Source organism: Hippoglossus stenolepis, chromosome 19, assembly GCF_022539355.2.
Source record: "Hippoglossus stenolepis isolate QCI-W04-F060 chromosome 19, HSTE1.2, whole genome shotgun sequence".
In the NCBI taxonomy this organism is placed as follows: domain Eukaryota; kingdom Metazoa; phylum Chordata; class Actinopteri; order Pleuronectiformes; family Pleuronectidae; genus Hippoglossus; species Hippoglossus stenolepis.
This window is the reverse complement of record NC_061501.1, coordinates 12,753,690-12,779,555: the sequence shown is the minus strand read 5'-3', so window position 1 is coordinate 12,779,555 and position 25,866 is coordinate 12,753,690. Positions and strand designations below refer to the sequence as shown.

Here is a 25,866-nt window from a genome sequence, read left to right as displayed (position 1 = left end):
TGAATAGTTTACAGACATTGACACAGTCGGGTTGTTAGCATCGCAAAGTGTTTGTCAGCACTTTCATGTATATTAAAGAGGGATATTTGAGGTTGTAACCCATAACAAATGAAACGTCCCCCCGGGCTCACAGTGACATTATAAATCCACAGTGCCATCAGTCCTGCTACAACAACCATCACCTAAATGACTGGGTCGGCCTCACTTTGTCATTCGCAGGGATTAACCTTGTTTTATCCTAATTGGCAGAAGCTCCTGCGGTTGAGAAGCTGCCCCCTCTCCCTCAACAAATAGGTTTTACAGCATGGGTGGTCCTGCCCAAATGTTTATGGCTCACATTTCTCTCGCTGTCTGGCAGCCGCCTCTGCTCCTGCATGTTCACAGAACAGCAGCACTGTTGTTTTTCACGGACGTTTGCCTTTGTCAGTTCCGGGTAATAATAGAACACGCAGCAAACAACTTTCATGGATGATTTAATCCAGCGTTTGCGACTGTTTCCATCTCCGTTGTACTGTAGAAGTGATATCATCGAAAGTCTCTTAATATCCGTCAAATGTGATGGTTGGTGCACACACACACACACATTTCCTGTCTCCGGGCCGTTTGTTGACACTGACAGTCGCTGACGGGCATAAAATCTGCATCAGTCAAACATTTGACAGCAGCTGACCTGTGCTTCTTTTATATTTACTATTGCAAAGTAAAGAAAATTGAGCTGCAGGTCAACAGCAGAGGCGTCTGTGTGATGATGTTCTAACAAGCGGCCGCAGTGAATCAGTATTCTCAGGGTGCGTCTTGTGTACGTGGACAGATTGAGAAGTAACTTGACTCATTAATATACAGACTTTAGGTTTGTTCTTCACATTAAAGAGTGTCACGTCTCGTTAACACCCGTCTGCTGCACTTTCTAAGCAACTATTTAGTATCTGTTCAATTTTGGCTGATCATTCTTATCCTATTTAAGATACATGATATTTTTACAAGTATCATAGCTTGGAATATAAAGTAATCGTAAATAAAGGGGGTGATGGTTGTGGCTCAGGTGGAGGAGTGGGTCGTCCACTAAGCAGAGAGTTGTTGGTTTGAACCCCAAATTGCCCCTTCCAGCAGTGTGTGACAGAAGAAGCATACAACCGACACTTGGATGACACCACAGAAGCAGTATGGAGGCATTTTAACAACAAACTCCTTGAAAGTTCAAAGCTGTCGTGTCATCCATCTTAATATACAGTCTGTGGTTGGAACCCATGACTGACAAGGTTGAAGCTGCTGTTCCACGGCTAAACTGACAGTGGCCGCAGTAATAACCAATCTAAACAACGTTAGTCCCGAGGTCAAACCTTTTCTCTGATATTTTCTGAGACAGCAGAAAGTTTTTTCCGGAGTGCTCTCCAGGAATTAAATTCCTCTGAGCTGTGGTAGATTGAATCAAGGCGAGTCACTCTGGCAGCCAATCTTTGTCACAGGTTCACTGCCTATTACATTCATTTCAAACGCATCATTCGACACTCTTTCAGGCCGCCATGACTGTAGCTGTGCGGAGGTCTCCTACATCAAAAGTGGAAAATAATTAACTAGACAGTTTCTCTCTCGGCTGTAGTTGCAGCCGGCACAGAAATGTGAGTAAAAGGTCAGTGGACTGATGATGTGTTTTCAAACAGCAGGATGCGGGTCACTTTGACAGAAACGTGGAACCGAGCTCTGTAAACACAACACTATGTTACTATTGCGACTTTGTGTGGAGACAGTTTAACATTTATACAAACTCATCAAGCACAGAGAATGAAATCACTTGTGTTTGTGTCCACCAGCTGAATGCAAATCCAATATTTACTCTCTTCCAAGCGGTTTCCTACTGCACCACAACAGTACTTGTGTTCTTTAACATTTGTGTAGTTTTGACCATTTAGGGACATAACAACATTTAAACAAAAACATTTACATTTTATCACTTTTAACAGTTGGACTATGTTAGCAGGCATTAGCCTATTGAACAACACTTGAACATACAATATGTAACTTTGGCCTCTCAATCAAAAGAACAACAACAACAAAAATATGAATGAAGCAGCGTGAGATCATGGGAGTTGTTGTCTTCAACATCTACCTGACGGGACTCAAGTTTAAATCCTGCTGAATTAAAGTTTTGAATAATTGGGATCCATTCGTCATTTTTACTCAGAAGATTTTGGCAGAGACAGACAAAGATACAAGTGAAGCTGATATGTTGTATTTAAAAGGCAACTAAAACAAAATGTGCTGTTATCTTGAATAAAATTGGGGACAACTTTGGATTTGAATATTGTTTGAAGCTTGGGTCCATAATTACTCTTGTAATTATGTCTGTGCTTAGCTCTCCGCCAACCCCTTGCTTTGCAGAAAGTTTGTCATTCGAGCATATTTAGCGGAGTGTGTGCAATTTAGTGATTTGAATTCACAGGGACTATCTGGCTCTATATTCTCATGCCATAGTAACTTCTCCATATTGGCTCAAATGTTGGGTTTCAAACTTCATTCTTGACCGTGGAAAGAATAGTTGACAAACAATGCCATCACAAAATCCCTTTCATTGATGTTCCAGAGCTTTCACTGTAATAGAGGGAACATTTAATCACAATGCATTTAATTAGTTTCCCTCCATTAAATGATCTGTCAAACGGTGTTAAGGAAACAATCACACGACAGGATCTGCAATTCCAGGACAACATCACTGCTGAAATTCCTCACCTTATTAAGATCATGATTTGATTTGAACAAAAGCATCTGATACACTGTTTTCTTTTTCTATTTTTCAGATTTCTACAGAAAACACATTGTGTTCAATAGGCTGTTGTTCTTCGAAGGTCATTCCATCCACATAAAGAGGACACTGTTGAGCTACCGCTGTTTCATTAGCCTGTATACAAACAGGCCTGTTCTCAATACATCCATTAAACACACAATTAAAAAATGTATTTATTTGTTTCCCTTTCATCCATGACCTCTCTTAAGAAATTCAGAGAACACAGAGATATGCTAAATTGCCTCTGTCATCAGTCTGACACTAACTGCTCCTTTAAGAGCTCCCTACAAAGCCACGCACAGACATTACAGAGCTAATCAGGAGAAAAGCAACGTCGAGCCCATTTCCATAAGTCTGTTTGCATCATTATTTTAGGATTCAATCCGGCTTTTAACAGAAGTTCAATAGAATCAGTTGCATCAATTACATAATTTAAATAAGCCACGTATATAAATCTTCTACCATAATATTGGTATTGTAGATTTATGGCACGTATCAGAGCGTAGCTGCAGTTATGCTATCACTTTAATTTGACTGCGGGATGATGCTGTGCACTTAAAAATAACCATAAAATGTTTTCTGCCATTGTTCGCCCAATGCTTAGATATCACGTTTGAATACAGCAGAGAATTGTGTTTTTATTTTACAATTGGTAATTGTGACGTGATGGTTTATTTTTCTGGATCCGTGTGCAGACACAAAGACGTTTCAAATAATTTAACACAAAATCCAGGCCGGATCCAGAGTCCAGCAGCACAGGGTAACTAGAAACTGGAGCCAAGGTCGAAAACCCCAAAACATCACGAGGCAGCAGAAACACACCTGAACAGAACCCGAGCTGAGCAGACAGACCGACACAGAGACTAAATACACAAAGGGAGACAGGGACACGAGAGGACAGGTGTGAGAAACAGGACAATGACAGAAAACCACCAAGTAAGAGACAAAAGAGATTTGTCCTTCGTCCGTGTCCTCCAAACGATGCAGCGCCTGAATCGAGACACAGATAAGTAAAGTGACATCAAAATAAAACAGAAAATGAAGAAGTCAAAGGTTAAATACAGACAAAACCAAAAATCTGAATATACAAAACAAGGTCCCAACAGATTCTGAGTCCAAACCGTCCTTGACATGCATCATGATTTAGTCACAGCATGACCTATAGTACGACCTATGCTGTGACAGGGTTTTAGAGGTTTCAATGTAAATGTCAGGGCTCGAAAACACTCACTTAGCTGATTGCTCCTGTATAATAAACACCCGTTTCCCAAACTCATGTGAGAACTCTCTCGGCCGCACCAACCCAGACACATAAATACAATGCCGTGGCTTCAGCCAGACGAGGCGGCACGCTTTAAACACCACATGAGTCATATTTTCCCTAAACTAAATTATGTATTTATGTCAAAAGTAAGATCAAGCATCCTGTCATTGTGAAAATCTGTGGACCCATTTCCCCTAAGCTCGTTTACACCCTGGTTAATCATGAATCAAAGTGTGAAGCGCGATCACTTTCTTCTATAGTGTGTGTGGGCAGCGACAGACCCCTTTCCTTAAAGTAAGTAAGTATGTTAGAAGAATGGCTTTCTAATAAACTGTGGTGGTGTGCATTAGTCATGAGTGTGCGTGTGTGCACTGAGTTCTGTCGTCTTCATGGAGCACAGCCAGAGGTCCGCTGTATCAGAGGCAGACCCATAAACCCGCGGATCAACACACGGATTAACTCAAATTGCTGCAGTTTCTCTGCACCTAAGCGAACTCAGCAGGTCGTTTGTACCTGGCAAATTTCTCCTTTGTGTGAAAAACACAGGATTATCTTACACAAGCATGGACGGGTTTCCCCTTATCAATTATTGGGGGAAATGATTAAATCAAAACTTAATTGGCTGCCGTTCATTAAATTGTTAATCAAACGGTGTTGAGAAAACAATCACACAGCAGGATCTGCAGTTGATGAAGATCATGTGATGTGACCAAAAGCTCTTTGCAGCATCTAATTAACATTTTTGTCTTTTTCTTTTTGAAGTTATCTGTGGAAAATACATTGTGTTCTATAAATGGTAATTCTCACTCTAAAGGATATAAACGTGTTTAGTCTTTGCTACCAGCCTTTGGTTAGCATGCATGTGAGTGAAGGTTGTTTTTGGTATGTTTTTTTCTGTTATATACAACTGAAAAGATCAGAGCTCCTCCCTGTCAGTTTTTGTCCGGAGGAGAAAGTCAAGCGTTTGTCATCATCCATTCAAGCGCTAACTCTCCAACCACAGAGGCCATGAAATCAGTAAAATGCACCGCTCCTGCAGCTCGGCCTTTCCAAAGTGGGCGAACCTCTGATGTTCATTAGCATGACTGACTCGCGGCCACAGGTCAGAGCCGATTTGGCAGAAAACCTATTTTTTTAAAGCTGGAGTCAGCTTCTCGGAGCTGAGGACAGCCGAGGTCATCAAAGCCAGAGCTCACTTGTTTTCTCAATCACCGGCCGTCCCCAAACTTTCCCTTATTTGTAACATGAATATTTAACTGGTGCCATGAATATTGAAAGATCCTCACAGGCAGGACATCTGCCTCACATTTTGAGTGTCACCATGAATCTGAAAATAACTTTTACCCCGTTTGCATCCCGCGTGATACACTCAAAACAGGTATCCTTTAGTTCTCAGACCAAGAATAAAAAGCATGTTTGCATTTGATTTGCATATTTCAATAAATGGGCCTCAGGGTTATTTTTCTTTATCATATGTGCAAACAAATTCATGCAGCAGCCTAGAAATCCCTTTATTTACTATAACTACAACAGTTAATCGTCTTATATGATAATCATTTCCAGTCCACGGATCGAGCTAATCAAACATTAGACTAAAGAGCAGCTGATCCGACCAAGCAGCCATGGCAGGGTGTGCTTCTTAATCCTTTTACGGCACATGGCGTCTCGCCTCGGCTGAATTCTGTCCTCTTCATGGTGATGAGCACAGCCAGAGGTCCGCTGCACGAGAGGCAGCGAGTGGACCAACAACCTCGAGGAACAACAGGCGGATTCGCTCGAGCAGCTGCGGTTTCATCACGCCAAAGCAAACTCAGCAGGTCAGCCACACCCGACAAATACTGTAAGTGAGGTGCAACTGGTGCTGGGAAGAACTGATATGATGAAGGCAGTGGTGTAAAAGAATATGATGTAGTAACGAACAAAAGCATGTGAATAAAGGTATTTAGTGAAGTACTATCATCAGTTCCTGTCTGCACTTGTTTGGTTGTAAATCCAAACCTCTGAAAGTGTGTGGGTTTTTTTGTACGTCTTCAGAAATGGTCTGTTGCCATTGTCTCCTCAGGGCACAGTGACCTGCAGCAGCACTCAATGAAGTGAACAAGTACAGTCAGTTACTGAGATAATTCTTATCTGTGCACCGGAGAGAGCAGTTCAAACCCTTTGAGCTGTTACAAGTCCATTGTCTCCAAAGGAACCTAATGTGCCGCTTTTCTCATAATACCTCCCTACACATTCATATCAGCTGGAACATCAAGCCCTCTGCTTTCATAATGAAACTAAAGATATTTAATCAAATCATTGTCTGTTTCCGAGCTTAACATGAATATAATTCTAGTTGAGGAGGCTGCAACTGGGAAATGAAAATGATCTGAATGCATCAAACGTATTTTTATTGAAATAACTGGCATATAAGCAGGGACTACTTGACGGTGAAGCTTTAAGTGAGCATCTCTGGGAGTAAAATAAAGAATGAACAGGCTTGGGGTCATGATCTTGTCAAGTAGAAAAGAGCATTTATGAAAATAAGCTTTAATTAGACCCCAAGATGTCGTTGTATTCAGTCAGGAAGGATTTTCTTCTGAACAATGATGAAATCATTTCACCTTTAAAATGAAGACTTCCACTTCCACCTTCATGTATATTTCTAAATAATTTATTTCATACAGTTTGAGTGAAATAAGGTCACATTGTTATGGAAAGTGAAATGTCCTGTAATTATAACAACCTTTACATACACTGTACAACAAGTTATATATATATATAAACATAAAAACTTGTGGCTTTATGTGGACACAATTGAGAACTGAAGCTATTTAATACTTACAGTACATTTGCAGCTTCACAACACATTGCACCAGCGTTACACACATTGAACGACCAAACCTCAGCTCTTAAATATGCACAACACAATATCCAGTTTGCAAATACACAAATCTACATTATACATACGTCAACAGTTACTGTAAGTGCACATCCGAATGCTTGTTGGTTCAATATCCCTTTTCAATGTTATCTCACTGACACACAACGACCACGCCAGCTTAGCAAAGCACTAAAATCTGGCATATTCTCACATTGAGCTGGACAACAGAAGACAGGCCCCAAACAAGGCTGGATAATGTCTTTGAATAAACTTTAAAGAATAATTTTTGAGGGAAATAGTAAATACACAGTTCTCAAGTACTCAATATTAGTTCAGCATGAACGTGAAGTGAATTTTAGAGGCGGCCCGTTTGCATGCAAAGTTGATGGTAAGAGCATTTGAAGATTATTTCAGAAATGTTTCAAGGCGAAGAGAGAAAAATTTGCACCAAACCCAGGATTTTTTTTTAACAGCTTTACAAATAGAGCGCAAAGATGGAGGTAAATAACATGAGGAGCTTGGTGATTACCGAGGTGTCATGAGGAAAAGCTAAACACAGATGTGGTTGGTGTGTCCGCTGCTTTACAGTCGGTGCAGTACATCGTCGACTTGAGCAAAATAAATATCGTCCATCCAGCCGTCAAGTTCTGAAATTGTGCGAAATTTTGCTTTGTGTTCTGTCTGAAGAGAAGTAGGTTGAGATGCTGAGTTTTTATTTATTTTTGCAAATATAACTGGACCTTCTCGATGTTCCCTTGTGCGTAAACATGCAAAGTGACTTTTCAGGTCCGACCCTGTGAGCTGAAAAGAGCACATCGAGGTGACAGGGCCAGTCATCCCTGTCAGCTTGTGTCCGCTGACCTGTCGGGTTCAACCTCCTCCAGCTGAGAAGTTGGAATCAGAATCACACTTGTCACCAGCAAAGGATTAAGGATCTAAGGTTGATTCCTTCCAAAGCGTCAGGACCAGGAAAGGTTCTCCTCCGCCTGCATGTGTTAGTCTTCTGTATTATGAATCTGTGCAGTAATATGTGACGCTGGGCTTTCCCTTTTATGCCTGACAATAAAAAACAGGCCGCTACATAAACAAGCTTGTATACAAGACGATTTTATGTTCCCGGGGAAAGGCATTAAATCTCACATGTTGCAATAACACGAACAAACGGTGACTTACTACTGGTATTGTAGCCGCAATACAATCAGTAAGGCGCCACAATCCACAGTAATTCATTACACTTTACACTGTATGCTCACTGTACAATGTTAAAAGACTCCTCCCTTGTAAATGTAAACAATCGAGGACTCCACTGCTGAAAGGCATTTCCTCTGCAGAGCTGCTGCGAAGTGAAAGTGTCTCTTGAAAACACAGAAACAGGCCCTCGTCAGTGATCAGCACGAAAACTGCCCGAGCAGCTCGAATAGTCAAACACTTGAAGCCTATCACGGGCCCAGAATCACGCAGAATAAGAGGGATGGACTGATAATAGGGAGGGGAAGGGGCAATCAGTCTCTTTTGAGAGTGATAGTGCAGAGAAGGGCATCTGTACTCCCAAACCATCACTGTGGATCGGCATCACCGCAGTCGCGCCGCGTGAAGCCTCATCCATTTAGCGGGCATGGAAATAAAGTTTCCTGGGTTTCAGCCAGTCTTTCTTTTTCCGTCTGCCCACACGGTGAGGAAAACAAAAAGGTTGCATGCTGTATTATTCTTTTTGGTCGACTTAAGATATGCTTCAAAACTTTTTTCCCCCCCGCCACAAAACCACAATGCATCACTGGTGCTTTTCTTTGTCTGAAATATTGCTGCACTCGCGGTAAAAAAATAAAATAATCACAGCATCAGCTTCTAACAGTTGTGTCTTTTGCACCAGCCTTGTTCATTTGGAGCCGGAGCAATCTCTCCCCTAAGTGATTTTTAATCAGCGTATAATTGCATCAGATTGTGTGTTTGCTGGTGCATTTCACATTTGGATCCTTCACCTAACCCCATTAACATGAGACACTTGGCTTTGCCCGGTGTCTGAGCACACGGGGACCTTAATATCAATTGACCAAATGATCCATAATGATATGACTCGCAATTCATCTGCACACATGCACTGACTCATGAAGAGAGAAGCTCAGCGATCCTCGGTCAGGCGCGTGAAAGCTGTGCTTGTAAAGCTCGTTTTGAAGAAGCGTGGAGATTGAAAGCCGCTCAAAGGCTGATTACTACAAACTACTCTTTTTTTCTAATCCCTGTCCTTTGTCCCTGTTACACCCACAGCCTCCTTCAGTGCATGTGTTAATGAGGAAGTGTGTGACTCTTTCTATGCAGGAGCTCACATGAACAGCGTGTGTTCTGAATGGCATGAGAATATGATGTATTTCCGTTTCGCCGCTGGTGAGAGTCACATGCTCGACAGGTCGTCGTGGCAAGAGGATGACCCGCGGCGTGTTTTGGGGCTGCATCGTGTCAGCATGGTGATCTGGGTGCTGAAGTTGTTGCTGCTGCCAATAGACGGGTGTTGGTATTTGGTGTCGGAGCTCATATATCTCTGCAGGTGCCACCGCCGCCACTTCCTCTTGATCTCTGCTTGAACCTATGAGGGATTAGCACAACGAGAAGTCAGGGTCACACTTTATAATGTGACAACAAGACAGTGATTCACCACAAGGAAGAACCAATAAACTGTGCAGACTGTTGAAATGGATTAGGACTCGGTGTCTCTCTGTAATTGTTTTGCATGACTTTGTGGTGGTTGGAGTCATTTTGTTTCTTTTTGTTTCTCCGTGGTTGTTTCTCTTCTTTTCATTATTGTTTTGTTTCTCGTTCGAGTCATTTTGGGTCTGTTTCTGCATCTCTCTGTTCCTCTTTTGCCTCTTTCTGGTGCTTTTGTCTCTTTTTAATTGTTTTGAATGTCTTTGGGGTGTTTTACGTCTCATTTTGTGTCTTTTTTCTCTTTTTGTGTTTGCTATTTGTATCCTCGTGGTTGTTTTTGCATCGTTTTGAAGTTGTTTCGTTTCTCGTCCTCGTCCTTTTCTGTCTGTTTCTGCATCTCTCTGTTCTCCCTTTGTCTCTTTTGTTGGCTCTTTGTAGTTGTTTTGTGTTTTCCAGCATGAAATGTTAACAGACACTTCACACAGAGGCTTTGGTCCAGGCACCTTAAGGTAACCTTCCTCTAAACTGTTTAATTGTTACTCTTTTGTTCCCCATAATTTCATTTTTTTCCACTAAAACAAAAACATATTCACACGATGCCTTGTATTATAGTTAATTGGTGAAGTTTTTGTAACAGCTCGTGAATTATTAAGTTTGCAACTCTCGTCCACTAACCTACATAAGACAATAGAAATATGACTAAGAGGCTTTGAGACGTGTCGTTTCGAGCACCTGTTAGCGTGTATGTGTCTTCCATGAAACGGAAAATGATGCATCTTACATTAAACAGAAGAAAAACTGGGTGTTTGGCAGGGCCACCAAAAGAAACCACAGCCGAAGAGACAAAGGACAGACAAGAAACATCCGCAGAAAATGGAAGAATAAGAGATTAAAAGACTTTAAAAAACAGCTCCCGCACCCACACGAGGAACCGAGGAGTGATGCAGTTTATTTTCTCTTTCAGTCTAGCAGCACAAATACTTTATTATGATGGACCTATATGTTTAAGTTGACAATTCTAAAGATATTGAAAAAAAAACTTCTTGTGCACTTTCAAAGAACAGAACAGAAAGTAAAATGGCGCGGTTCTGATTTTGTATTTTACTTCAAAAGGAGAAAGGTCTAAAAACAAGTTTTGTTATTAATTGACTTAGTTTGATTATTGTGAAACAATCTGTGAACTTGCTGATTTGGTTTGGATCATTTTGTCAGAATGGACATTTACCTCCTCTCCTCGTTTTGAGAAGGGGATCAATGGTTTCCTGTCTTTATTCATTGGAGACTAGAGCCTCCACATGTGGCTCATGCAGTAAATCAGCTGGTGTCCTTCCATTGATTGTATCAGAAAGCAAAGTGGCTCAGTTTGTTGATTGATGTGTCCCTGCTGAGTGGGGCTTAATGGACCCTCCCTTTGAACTCATCACTAGCCTGATAAAGCAGATACAGCTTATTTAGGACATGCAGACACAACTGCCACCCTGGTAACCTTTTTATTGTATGTAAGTGGATGTGATGGGTGATAACCTGTGTGTAGCTTCTTCATATATTGTATATATCATAATTCTAATTGTATACAGACCATTCTTAAGAAGAAAATACTGGTCAAAACTGAAGCAGAAGAGGAAAATATATTTTAGTATAACTTTTAGTTCCTGGTATGAGTCAAGCTCAACAAACACTTAATAATAATTGTATTGATACCAAATAATAATAGTAATAATAATAATGAATGAAAGATAAAGATTTCCATTGACTGTTCTATTTGTTATTGGTAACATTTAGTTGTATATATATATGTAAATTTTACCTTCCTGCTAAATATGTTTTTGCCCTTTGTCTGATTTAGTTTTTTAATATCTGCAAAGATTGCCGTAACAAAGGCCGGACGCTTAACAGTGGACACCTGAATATTGCACTGGATTAAAATTCAGACAGCATAGTGTCAAGCCTTCGCCACCCAGCCCATCACTGTGATCCAATCTGGCCCTGCCGCTGGAACATAACTAATCTGCCCACAGAGAGCCGCCGCAGACACCACTGAAGAGATCCTGCCGCCATTAAGGCTGGGCTCTTTTCACCCTGCAGGCGAAGCATCAGAAATAAACCACGAGGAGATCCAAGACAGGAGGGACGTCCGGATCGACCGGCGCTCGTGACTCACACTCCCGGCTTCACCCGCCTCTCAGGACTGTGCTTGTTATGGTGCACTGAGGGAGCAACGCTGGAACTTCAGATGAACTGGATTCACCACCGTGAGCTATCTCTGCATGGGACTCTTCAGATTACATCAGTGTCTTCATACAAACTGTTTACATCAGTGTGAGGGGGGTACGCACCTCTCCGTTCAGGAAGCAGTAGAGGACAGCAACCACAAAGCCCTGCGGGGAGAGAAAAAGGGATAAGAGAGCAATAACAGTTTGAAGCTTCCAGTAAAATCTCCTTATCTTGTCTATACAACTATTTGCCTATTTCGAGAGGAACATCCATGAGACATATACATGGATAACACCAACAAAAACATGGCATACCATATACGATTAGCTGGTTTATAGTAATACTGAGAAGGAGGGATGAGAGGAATGATGGGAGGAATGTGCTGGAATGGTTTCCTTGGTTTCCAGGCGGTCTGTAACGCAGCTGGACCGTCTGACTGCATTCTCCCTCATTCCTCATCCTTATGTGATGAACTGAAATAACAGCGAGGGCTTAAAACACTAACACTGCCACTGAATGGGCCGGCAAAGTGCCTGGAGACCTGCCACACTTCCCTCTGAGAGGGTTTCTTCAGCAGAAACACTCACAGGTCAGAGTCATTTCATTACTTTTACTGGAGCTTGAATGGGAAACATTTCTTTTCAGTATTGGTTTAACTTGTGGGGAAACTTTTTCACAGAGGTTGTTAAACTTATAGAGTTTTGTTATTTGGACTCTTACCTGAAATGACCCGAGAATCAAGTCAAAAATGAGCCGGAGCTCAGTCTTCACTTGCTCTGGGATGAATGCAAACACAATAAAATTGATCCCAAACAGCGGAATCAAAAGCAGCGTCGACTTTGCCAGTCTCCTGAAACGAAAGCACAGAAAAACAAAAACATATTAAGATTTCTCCCTCTCTCCCGTGAAACCAATTTTAGATCTGTCTCTGCATCTGACAATAATGAAATGCGACTCCGGAGTACTTTACATTTTTTTACATTTGAACTCAGAGGAGCAGAGATGGAGCAGAAACCACCATTAAAAATGTAGGTGGAAAAATAGATGTATTATGGCCGACTCATGGGATGCTTCTCCCTCTCAGGAAAAATCACTTCAACACATGCAGCGCTATATCTCTGCATAAAGCAGCTGTAAGGGGGAGACTACACTGAGCTTTTCGTCACTGAAAACCAAAATGACTGGTCTTTTCCTCTGAGTGTATAAATAATTAAAGGGAGTCACAGAGAAAAATAAAGCACCAGTTGTATCTACAGGAGAAATATGTGTATTTTAATCTTTGTTGAATGCAGTTCACTTTTGGAAGATCCCCAGTGTCCTCACGGTGACCGGTAACATTTCATATAATCTCAGCTGATGAATGATCCAGATTTACAATATGAAAAAGACATGAAGTTCCACTCACGAGTACTGGTTGGACTCATTTCTTCCAATATCCGGGCAGTTGATTTTCTGGCGAAGTATCCGAATGATGCAGATGAACAGACAGAAGTTCATCTGTGGAGAATATATCCAAGTGTCATAAAATTAATTATTAAAACATAAATGTTGAATTCGTCCTCTATGAAATTCCTGCAGAAAAACTTGCTCTAAAGAAAGTTAAAACAACTCTTCATGTTTTTCAGTGTTTAATTTAACAGATTTGTAGGAATGTTTGAGAAATGCGTCTCATGACAAAAGACGGATGTTGCATTTCATCTCGCTTTGATTTGGAATGTGGCTCGTGCACTGCAGGGCTAACGAGCATTTCTTAAATTCTGTTCCTTTGGATTGGACCTCTGAACTGGAAACGTATCACACATATAATGATGCTATATCACAAACATCCCTCACACACACAGACATTGCTCAGCGGCTGCGCAGAGAGACAGAGACAGAGCGCTCTGACAGCCCGGCTGCAGCTGAGCCTGATCCTAATGTGAAACAACACAACTGAATCTGCTTTGTCAACAACTGCTGCCCAGACAACACACCGAGAAAAAAGAACAGACAAAGCAGGGCATCAATAACAGATGAGAAAAGAGCGTTTGCTTTGTGTTGACTACACCACACATCCTTTTTTTCTCTTCAAATCTAGTTGTGCAAACATTAAATATCATGTCATCAATTTAACAGTTTGACATTTTGGGAATCATACATTTGTTTCCTTGCCAGGTTTTACATGAGAAGATCAATAGCACAATAATATCTGTATTACAAATGTGCTACAGTCCAGACAGCAGTCGTCAGCATAGCTCAGCACAAAGACTGGAAACAGGGAAACAGCTCTGTCTGTAGATAACAAAATCCACCCACCGGCACCTTTCAAGTTCACCATAACATTTCATAATTGATTTACCATGATGTAATGGGCTTGCGTTCTATTTCTTCATTTATGGTTTCTTATCATTTTCAAGGAAGGAACATATATACGTTTTTCTGTCAATTTAGCAGGTTCCTAGAGAGGAAAAGGGAAGCAATGATCAAATTATTCTCCCGGGTCTTTGAGTCAGAGCACAGTAGGACGGCTGAACAAGAAAGATAGTCATGCCAGCTCTATTTCTCTGTATCCAGGCAACAGCAAACTTAATAAAGTTAAATCGATGACTTTATTCCATCAGTATATTTTTTGTGAAATCAACTTTGAGAAGCTTTCAAGCTTTGAAACGGGACAAAACTAAATTAAAAAAACTACTGGGAACCGGCCGAAATAAACGATCACTGCTATAGTCAATTTTTTTCAAGACCCCTTACAGGCCTCACTTTACCAGGAATACAAACACCAGCCCGTTCTGTCGTCTCTATAGTGTCAAATGAAGTGGTTCTATCAAGAAACTTCTGTAAAATAAGAACAAAATCCCACATCTGTAAAATACAGCAAGAATCCGGGGCTGTGCTGTGTTCACTGCTCTGTAAGTAATTCTTCCTCCCACCACTTCACATGCTCCACTGTCGCCTCTCTGTTCATGCTTGTTGAACTCATCTTTACCTTCCTCTTCACACCTCTGTGAAAGTGAAGTGTGAAAGTGCTTCTTTTTTTTTCCAATGTTGCTTTTGCTGTTCACAAAGCGGCACAGCTAGTTTTTTCTTTATATTTGGGGTTCGCTCGTCGACCAGGAGAGACAATGAAATAAGGAATGGATCTTTTTGCTTTCAGGTGTGTGCGTTAGATACACAGCCTGTAACCTGTGAGGATATCTGACAAAGGGTGCAAACTAAACAGTTTACTTGTTCAGGTTTTATGGATCAGGTTTTATGGATTAAATAAGGAAGCTATAACGTGACAAACGAGTTTCAGAGTGACTCATCGATTTGATGACACATGGGCACGAGAGAGAGTGGATGTGCTCTCAAATGTTTCAGAGTGTCATCAGAGAAGCAGAAGCAGAAGCTCCTGCAGCACGTTCCTGTGTTTGTATTTACTTGTCATCAAATTGATGAAGTTGTTTTCTTTTTTGCACATATATTTTCTATTTGCATGTGATTTTTTAATTTGCAGTGTGCTGAGCTTGTATATTACTGTGTTCAGAATGAAAGAAGATGACAGTAAAGACTAAATTAATTAAAAGACGACCTGTCAGTCAATAAAAAGAAGTTTATAGCGCTTACATCCTGCCAACTTTTCAATGTGAAACGAGAACTTCGAGGTCACGCCAACCTCTCGGTTGCGCTGACATACTGTCGCACTATCCAAAGAGATGTGGCGTTCAGAAGCATTCACATAAATTACAATGACAGTTATGTCTGCGGAGGATTTATGGTGAGAGACAAAGATGTTTTCTCTCTCATTAGTTTGACTTCAGACAGTGTAACATGCTGATGTACAAGAATCTGAGTGATTAAACCCAAAGTGCTAGGGCTTGTAAACTTACCAGGATTGATGCCAATATAGGCGTTTTAATGATCCACCAGAAGACGTCGGTGTTCTCGATTATATCCCAGCACCTGGTGAGATATAAAACAATACTCAGGTACAAGATGTTGCAAATAAAAGAACCGAATACTAGATTTTCTGCTGGTAATTCTCTGATGTTTTTCTTACCCCACATCGTTGTAGTAGGTTTTAGCGATGCTCCAAGCTGTGATGAAAATTGTCGGACCTCCTAGGGATATAAAAAAAAAACAAACATAAAAGTACACAACAAAGTTATTATTGCATTCCAGCTGCTAGGGTCACAACCTGGAGTCTGTCTTCAGCTGAGCGTCGGTGGGGTCTCACCCTGGGACAGCAGGAGGGTATAAAGACATGAAAGAAAGACATTCTCACCCCAGCCGATCAGAATGTAAGCCCAGAAGTACTTCCTCTCGGAGAAGAAAGAGACCGCCAACAATGCGTGAAGATAAAGACCTTCCACCAGCAGCCAGAAGAAGCTGGCCATTATACAGTACTGGAAGAACACAATCACTGCCTTGCAGCCAAGCTGGAAATGGAGACAGAACACAAAAGCACAAGAAATCAACCGAGATATCAAAGTGGATACACACTGAGCAAGACCAAGATTACAATGAAGAAATTACATTGTTATTCAGTTCCCTTTAGTGGGGAAAATATTTGAAAAAGGAAGAATGCACATGTTGATTTGAATCCAATAGAACACCTCAGGGGTGTGATGCAATGGGAGACTGGCAGCATGTTATTGCGATTCTGATAAATCTGCAGGAATTACAATCACAGGGACCAGAATGTGCAAGAAACGTTTCCAACATCCTGTGGAATCCATGGCACGGAGAACTGGGGAGGATTTGAAAGCAAAACGACTGAGGTCCTCTCCAGCAACAGGGTGCTGCTCCTAATAAAGTGCTCAGTTATTGTATTTTTTCTCTATAGGCATTCCAGAGATATAAGCTATATGTGGATTGGGTGCGTAAACTGTATCTCTTCATCAACCGGAGCTGGTGAAGTGTAATTGCAAAATAGGCTTTGACAGAATTTTTTTGTTGCAAGTAAAGGACAAGAGAGAAATGCTGCAAAAAGCATGCACGACTACGTGATCCGTTGTATTCTGGTTGGCTGATATCATATCAACGCAACCCTTCCACCATGACAGTGAACTCATTCAAAATTCATCCTGCTCCTGTCGATCCTGCAGAGTGGGGAGGCTGCCATTGTTACCCAAGGACGTGTGTCAGAGTTTCATTTTCCTAATGGTGTGGGTGGGCCGGTTTGATGTGTGTAGCTCTTGCACAACCCTTTCAGCTTAACACATTTTGCAACACACTTTCAATGCACAGGCCCCAAGGCTGATACACACAAGATAAGAAACATTATTTCATTGTACCCAGAGTAGAAATGGCCCATGAGAGTGAATGTGCTGAGATCTTTTGAAGAAACCAAAGTGAGGATGAAAAGGGAGGAAAGGGGGAAAAGACATGAGTGAGGGTGGGATGGATGGATGAACGGATGTTGTGACCAAAAAACAAAAAAAATTTATAATATAGACAGTAGTCAACAAAGATGTGATATGAGACAGTAGCTGGAACCACGGCACCGATTTTTTTTCAGCTCACCCTTGACCAACAAGGACGGACGAGTGATGGTATAATGCTGAAAATGCCAGACCTCTTCTTTCTAGTTCACACGCTAAGAATGATGAACGAGTGTGAAAGTGTCACATGAAATATGAACTCGAGCGTGATGTCCGTGCCGCGGCAGAGGAGAGGGACTCTCCATCATCAATCATCACTGAAGACTGAGGAAGTGGTCGAACAGCTTCTCATTCATAGTTCACTAACAATGACAATAATGTCGGATTATCTCATCACATTAAACTGATTAAAGAAATGCTACACTCCTGCTTTTACTCCATTTTCTTATTTGTATTTCTTTTGCACTGATGGTTTTGAAATTAGGTTTTCAAGCACCACACGTGTGATGGGTTTTTAAGAGATGATAGTTTTGGATGGATTTAACTGCAGCCTTCTAAATACATAAAAAACAAACAATGAAATCAACAAATGTGAAAAAAAATGAAGTGTGCTGCTCTTGAAAAATCCCTTTTATCATGAAGCCTTGAAGTTTATTTTGCCCGATCTTGTTCAAGGTATAAAATGATTCCCCTTTAATTGAATTTGTGTTCGTTATCAGGGAAACTTATTGTCTGTAAGAAGAAATGTCAGAATTTCTCACATCTAAGTGCCACTGATGTGCCACAAAATGGGGATATGGGGATTTCATCAGCCTGAAGGAAAGTAAGAGGCCATCGATTTGCACACAAAGGAGACGGGGAGATTCCACTCTTTGACTATTGAGCCCTCACTGATGAAAGCTGTCTGAGTCCAAATGGTATCATGGGGAGTTAAGGAGTTCACGTTATTACTTTTTATACATATTTATTTTTTGTTATCTACTTAAGTTAAAGATCCAAATTTTGCTGCTGCTGAAATCTACATAACTATAACATTTTCTTTTCAGGAAAAGTTTTTATATATTGACAAACACCTTAACACAACTCTGCCTCTCATGTAACTGTGGTTACGTTGTTGAATTATTGACGCAAACCAAGAAAGGCACGTGTTGTTTTGTTTGGATGCACGTCTTCACCAGGGAGGATCTGGCAGCCTATATAAAATGATTCCCACTTGGCGTGTGGTGGGAAGAAAAATAAATCCTGCTGTAGTTCTACTGAGTGCAAACCAGTACAAATAGTTGTTTTTTTGCTGGTGGGAAAACGCAGACGAAAAGATGAATTTGAATAAACAGGCCCACACAGAAACACACAGGTGCCTTAAAATATGCATTGAGTCAAGCTCCCCCACAGCGGTTATATCATGAATTAATCTAATGGGTCACAACATTACACTGTACAAGAATGGTAATTAAGCCAACACACACACACACACACATTAAAAGAGACAGTAACTTAAGTACTGCCAGGTTCCATAATGTCTCTTTTAGTCGACCCATGACAGCAGCTGTCTCCCGTCAACCCAATCGTTCCATTGCTACTCTGAAGCCGCTCGCAGAGTTCACTATTGAATACACTCCTCTTGTCAGTGGCCCCGTTGTGTAATATAAACCTCGTGTTTACAGTGTTTACAGGCTTAACTGTGGCCTCAGGGGCCCACTGGTCTGTGGAGGGCTGCTGCTGCTGGTGCTGCTGGTGCTGCTGGGGGCACGGAGAGCTGACGGGGAGACATCCAAACATTGTGGTTTGATATATGTCCCAGAACAAGTGAGCGATAAATGGCCTGTAAGCTCCACATAACTAGAATTTAAGATCTTAAGTGTGTGTGATCCTGTTTGTTTTAGAATTTGGAGAATTTTAGATGAGTTCCCTGTTTTCTGTTTATTTGCCTCCACGATGGCCGTTAATATCTATTGTTAACTTTGACGTGTGTCATAGCATCGCACCAGAAAAGGGGAAAAAGAAAATTAGCCTGTCCACCCAAGTGTTGTGTTTCCATCCAGTGTGAAGAAAAGATAGGAAACATAATCCACCTTCATTTTGCCCATTCCTAAAGTAATTGGTTTCTTCCTGGGCCAATCATTTATAGTAAATGCAAATTCTCAAACTAACTCCTTTTATAGTCAAATTTAAGGGATCATATATGCTGTATGTGTGTGCTAAAAATAATGAAAAAAAAATAAACATACATTTTATACCCCATGTGGTTTACAAGATGCAAGTTTGCATGCAAACAGTTTCGAATACAGAGTATAAAGCCAGATTTCATTACACAGATGTTATTACATAAGCTACTTAAATTCAATGGGTGGGAGCTGCTACTAACATTAACTCTGCTGTCTGCACCAGTGAGACTCGTCTTCACAGCACCACAGACACAATCAGTCTGATTAACAACACACATTTCTGAATCTGTGTATTGATTCAGAACTGCAGAAGATGAGACTTGTGATTCCCCCCCCCCAATCTGTGAGATTTGCATTTTTACTCGTTCTGGCAAAGACTCAATAAAGAAATTGTTCTTAAATTGGTTTGTGACTCACACACGTAATTCTCACAACATGAATAACACAATACAACAGAATAAATTGTGTAACAGCAATAAAAGTGAATCAATATCACACAGCCCATATCCCTGTACAACAGAATACCAAGCTTCACTTTATATATCAGACCAAGAATTCTCAGATTGTCTTGTATGTCAGCCTAAAGCTCATGTTTGCAGTAAAACGTTATCTTATGATACTAATCTATACTTTGACTTAAATTTGTCTCTGTGATAATGGAAGTGGTCGTTTCATAAAACCACGTTAATTCCCATCTTGTCTTGTCTCGAACATCAGCACCACAGAAATGCATCTTTTCCTGCCCAGCTGGGGAGATCTCTCATCATGAGAACACAAAGCCGACCAGCTCTGCATCACACACGAGCTGTGTCTCAATTCAGGCGTTGAGTCCTCCTGAGGCTGCATTTGAAGACCGAAGGGACTAGGCTGTCCTATTTGGAAAGCTCCTTCAAATGCAGCCGTCCATTCCCGATCAACAAAGGCTCCAACGGGACCAACCTATCCCAGGATTCATTGCACGATGGTTTCAGAGCTAAAGGAACTAGCTGTTGTGTTGTCTGAGCTGCAGTAAGCAAAGCAACTCAGAGAACCTGACGATGCAATGGACAAGCTGGTGATGCAATCAGGAAATCTTACATCCTAAATCCGTCTCATTTCGGTCCTGCCTTCGTCACCACCACATCCTCTGCAGAAAGCAGCCCCTGACTCCTTTAAGGTTCAGGGACACTAAGGATTCCCCGAGTCGTTCCTCCCGCCACAACCAGCAGCATTTTGTACGATCAACTCACCGAGCCTGACGAGCAGTTGTCAACCTCCCCGACCTCGTAGAGCACCACATCTTTGATGAACACGGCGATGGCTTTCAGGATAAATGACACAAACAGATGCATGTGGATGTAGTTCCTTGTGCAATGGAGCTTCCTAGGACAGACAGTAAGAGACGCAAGATTAGAGATCATTGCAAAGAGACAACACACACACACACACAGACAAAGAACAAAGGTCTTCTCACTTATTATCCAATGTCCTTGGCGTTAATAAAATGAAATCACAGAAATCACAGCTCCTCAGTTTTATTTTTGTCACTTCGAGGTTAGAGGCCGTCCCAATCTTTAGAGTGTGTGGAATTATTTTTATAAATCTTTATTTAGATCACAATCTGAGCGGTCAGATTCATACTGAGGAAAAATAAACCTGAAATATGTTGTTCCCCTTTTTTTTTAAATCATGGCACTGATTCATGAGAGCACAGAATATAACTCTCCTGTGTACACACAACATGAAAAGTAGCTCTCATCAGTCACAAATGCATTAGTACACAGTGTCGTGGCAGAGGCAGAATAGAGAAGACAAATGAATAATGCAAAAATAAATGTCCTGCAGTAAAAGAGAAACTAGAATTACTGCCCTGCGGCTGTACGCCTCCACCAACCAGTGCAGTTTCAAATAATTTCCTTGTTCAGACTCCTGTGAGGTCAATGTGACCTTGACCGCTGACCTCTGTAATCTAATCAATGAGTCCTAGTCAAATTCCTTCAAGGTGTTCCTGAGAAGTCTCGTCCACAAGGCAGGGTTAAAAGAGAGAAAGTGAGCGGTGGTGGGTGATGTGACAAGAAGAATTATTTCAAAGCAACAGAAAAGACAAATTCAGTGTTTGGTGAACAAAACGAAGAGCAGAGGAATAAATGTGCGTCTTCTTTCAGACATATTTCTTTGACGTTTCCTTGTAACATTTCTGGAGGTCGTGCTCAGATCTCATGTAAATGAAATAGAGGAACGACCTTCAGAAGAAGAAGCACTCTACTGTAGCCTACTGTGTGAGTCATACTGTATATATTATCTATTCATGTTCCTCTACATGTAAAAAAGCTTCAGTCTCACTATCGGAAGAGTAATTGTTATTGAGCAAACACTCAAACAGGGAACAGATTAGTTTGTGTACTTCAGATGTTTAATCTCCCAACTGCTGCGGATGTGCACCGTCCAAAGATAAACGAACATCAAGCCTGAGTGACAATTTGTTTTATTTCGAAAGTGTTTGTATCTTTCTTCTTGTCTTTCATTCTTGAAGCTAAGCCTTTTATTTCTGCTCAGACGTGAGGCTGCATTGATCTGATATTATCGAGTCCCAGTTCTGATGCTTGACAGTGAAACGTTGCCGACATTGCATCACAGCAGGGATAACGTCACTGTGGCTTTGTGGCTCCGCAGCTGGGAATTCTCTTTCTGTTTCATCCGATCCTTTTATCCATTTATAAAACTGACCATGTGAGGCCTGGGAAATTATTTAAGTACAAAGGATTGCAAATTCTTGTGTAAGGGCAAAAGGCCCAGAGGATTTCAAAGCTTCTCATAAGTGGAGAAGTTTGGAGTCATACAAAAAGATAAATCTGTAAAAGAAGAGGAAAATAAATGTGGAATTTCATTACTTTCTCATTTATTCATTAAATGTATATTTATATATTTTTTAAATAAATGTACCTGTTGTATATAAATGTTTTATTTTCTGAATGTTTAAAGAATGTAATGTAAGTTATATTGTCTTTTACCATTGCTTTTTGCTTTCCTTTATTGCTTTTTTCCCTTTTATTTATCTTTCCTAATTTTTCCACATTTATTATATTAATATTTTACAGATTTCCTTATTTTATTTCACTCCTGTGACTCCAGATTAAAGGTACTGGTTCCCGATGAAACAAAAATCTGGTGACATTGTACTTTATGTACCTGAAGATGCAGAGGATCACAATAGCCGTGGAGAGAGAGATGAGGGAAACACTGTGACCGATGGTGTAGCCAATCTTCACCTGCCAGAAAAACTTGCCCTGCATAGAAAAGAGAAAACACCATCAATACAAAATCAAACAATATCAATCAATACAAGTCATGGTGAAGAAAACAGAGAAATGGTGAAGAGCTTTTTTTGTTTTCACACACTGTTTAATGTATATTTATATATATTTCCTGAACTGTGTCTTTCTCTCGCCTGAAAATAATCAATAGAACTGGATCCACTGACATTTTCCAAGGTAATGGTTGTCATTCAATATAATAGATTCTTCTAGAGCAGCGTCACGTGGTTACTGCCGTTGCAAAGTAGGTTTTGTGCTTGAAGAAAACGACATGTAGATATAAAGAAAGCAGAAGGACGGACATGGATTTGCTTTTAGAGGAAGGTCCCTCCTGACTCCACAGTAGTGGAGGCAGCCTCTGAGGCTGAGGGAGCAGAGAACCCACCAAGACGGCTTTTACAACCCTGTCCTGCACATCCACAATTCACCCTGCTCCACTTGAGACAGCACAGACAGAGGTTCGCTCTCTGCATTTAAACTAAACCCCAAAGAAACAAGACCAACGTTTGATGTATTTATTGCCCTCCTGGCCTTGAAGGCAACATTTCTGAAGATGTCAATGACTATGACCTCAACTATAGTGTACAGTGAGTTATATTGCAATAGCCTAAACCCAGACATAAAAAAAAGTACCAGAAAGAGGGTAGAATGAACAAGGGAATCACTGGAGTGGTGACACCAACAGTTCATCAGTTCAGCCACTTCCCTGATGGGCCCAGCAACACTCACCCACAGAGTAAATACAAGTCATTCTCCAACCTAATCCCTTCTACCCAACTGGCTTTCCAGATGGTTTCCCACTGTGCTGCTTAACTCATTCACAACAGGACCATTGAGCGTGTGTCCTGCAGGCTCTTATCGACCACCGCAGTTTACTCACATCATCGCTGGTGCTGTTCAGATTGTATCCACAGTTTATGGCGATATCTATAGGCCTCATCTCGGTCCAGCCGTTTGCCGTGCAGGTTTTGGAGAGGTTACCTGGAGATGAAGAACACATGCAGAGGTCAACTAGGCTGCCCAGGCAGTAGATTTCTCTCTCATCTGCTCCCCAGTATAAGTTTAAAATCGATGCAGCACTTTATGTTCTGTGAGACGTACTGTGCATCGTTCCAGTTGCTGAAATCTCACACTGGTTAGTTCCCTGCAAACAACTCTTCAAACTGCTGCACGACACTCTGCCACTGATGTGCCCTTATTGACTTGTACATATCTGTGCCTGCAGAAAAGCATTTGGCTGTTGACATTCTTATATCTTGTTGCTCATGTAACCGCAAATACAGATGACCATGCTCCGGTCACAGGAAATACGCATGTAATGTTCAGGATACATCAACATTCTCAGACCAGAATGGCACAGAGAGCACATTCCTCTGCTAAGGCCAAACAACCCGACACATAAATGTTTAGTTCTCACAGTAGAAACATCAAAGGAACAAGGGTGTGCTGCGTCAGTATTGCTCCCAGTTGCCTCAGCCCCTCCACCGCCCCAGCATCCACCTGTTGGCTCCGACGGGGGGGTTACAAGTATTTGCTCATCACTCCCTTCATATCTATGTAATTATATCGGGGGGGGGAGGGACTAAGTCGGAGCCTAGATGCCAAACCCTAACCTGCAACAAACATTTGAAAGTGAGTTGTCTGACTGAACTGCTAAAACAACGATTCCTCATCGAACGTAGTAATTAAAATGTACTATTATGTTTTTGGAACTTGAAAATATTATTTTGTATTTAATTGCAGATGAAATGCTCTGTAAAGGGAGCAACAAATCAAAAAAATCTGATATTTGGTTTATTCATGGGGTTTATTCATAGTTTATTCATTTACGGGGCATCAAAGGTTCATTTGTGATCAATGTGACCGACAGCCAAGTTGCTCGGTGCCTGCAAAACCAACCCATTACGGCCAAATGTTATATGCAGGTAATGAGCTGTGGGGGGAAGCAAATGAAGCAGAGGAGGGTCTGTATGAATGCTGCTCAGTCAGAGAAAGGTCATGTGATTGAAATGTCCCGTTTTCCATCAGGGATGCGGCTGCATTTGAGAATCATGCTGGAAGGATGTTAGTGAATTGTTCCTTATCTGTTGAATCCATCCCTCTATTAACCGAAAAACTCTTTCATGGGTGTGTGCATCTGCTGCACACACACACACACACACACACACACACACACACACACACACACACACACACACACACACACACACACACACACACACACACACACACACACACACACACACACACACACACACACACATCTCATTAAACCAACATCCTTCCTCTGCTGTCACCAAACAACTTTTCAGAGGTTTTTGGAAATGGTGCAGTGGGAGCGCGTGGGCTGAATTCGCCTGAGGTTCCTGAATTGACTAAAGTAGGAGTAAAGTCATCTTTCAGACCCGTAGACTCTGGATGATTCACCACCGATCTTTTCAACAGATTTATTGCTGCATTGTTGAATATTGCAGACGGATAGAGGGGAAGGAAGAGAGGGGAAAGAAAAGCCCCTGAAATTAAAGTAGCTGCGCCTGAACTCAAGGCTGCTGCACAGAGAGAAACATTATATATATATATATATATATATATAGTATATGAAGGCCTTTGCACACTAGAAATTATTAATTCACATGGTATTGTTATTTCTTAAATCTGTATCCAGTCAATGCAAGCTTTCACATCAACAACAGAATTTCACTAAGCAATATCGCAGCTTTTATTTTTTACAGACCAAGGTCGATTTCTTCCAAGGTTTCACTTCTGACATGTAAACATCGAACCAATCAGAATTGAAGCAGTAGCAGTAGAACAACTTCCTCCTTTATCCAGTCTGACGTAACGTTTATTTGTTGATTCATTCAATATATTTGACTACATACTCCCAGATGACACATTAGATTAATTTGTGATGCTCCCAAAGCGACTGGAAGTGGCTGTTACAACGACATCAAAAACTAGTTAAGTGAACCTTATCATGTAAATGGTCTTTCAAGAGGTTTTCAGGCTTTAGAAGTTGATTGCTGCGGTGGACCCAGTGGAACAACCTTCAGCAGAAAAGACTGGGTAAGAAAAGTTTTACAAAATTAGACAAAACCAGGAACAACCTAGAAAAGTGGGGAATCAACACCAATGCTTAATGTCCCTGTATCGAGACTCTCCAGACCATGGACCATTTCCTCCATGGATTGTCTTTATCACACTCCATCCAATAGTGGTGAACTGACATCACCAGCACAACGCTGCTTGCATGGCTTAGACCGAATGAGTCAAACATATTAAGTACAATTTCACAACTGT

General features: G+C 41.2%; 1 protein-coding gene across 1 annotated transcript in view; it reads right to left on the bottom strand.

Moving 5' to 3' along the window:
- Positions 1 to 6,502: 6,502 nt before the first annotated feature.
- Positions 6,503 to 25,866, bottom strand: part of vipr1b (vasoactive intestinal peptide receptor 1b) — a 36,496-nt gene continuing 17,132 nt past the window's right edge. The window contains exons 4-13 of the mRNA XM_035143170.2: positions 23,447 to 23,547; positions 22,442 to 22,539; positions 20,503 to 20,635; positions 16,010 to 16,163; positions 15,785 to 15,845; positions 15,615 to 15,687; positions 13,169 to 13,260; positions 12,484 to 12,613; positions 11,886 to 11,927; positions 6,503 to 9,490 (exon numbers count right to left, since the gene is read on the bottom strand). Of these exons, the coding sequence (XP_034999061.1) occupies positions 9,299 to 9,490; positions 11,886 to 11,927; positions 12,484 to 12,613; positions 13,169 to 13,260; positions 15,615 to 15,687; positions 15,785 to 15,845; positions 16,010 to 16,163; positions 20,503 to 20,635; positions 22,442 to 22,539; positions 23,447 to 23,547 (1,076 nt within the window). The 3' untranslated portion in view covers positions 6,503 to 9,298. The remainder of the gene's footprint in view (positions 9,491 to 11,885; positions 11,928 to 12,483; positions 12,614 to 13,168; positions 13,261 to 15,614; positions 15,688 to 15,784; positions 15,846 to 16,009; positions 16,164 to 20,502; positions 20,636 to 22,441; positions 22,540 to 23,446; positions 23,548 to 25,866) is intronic.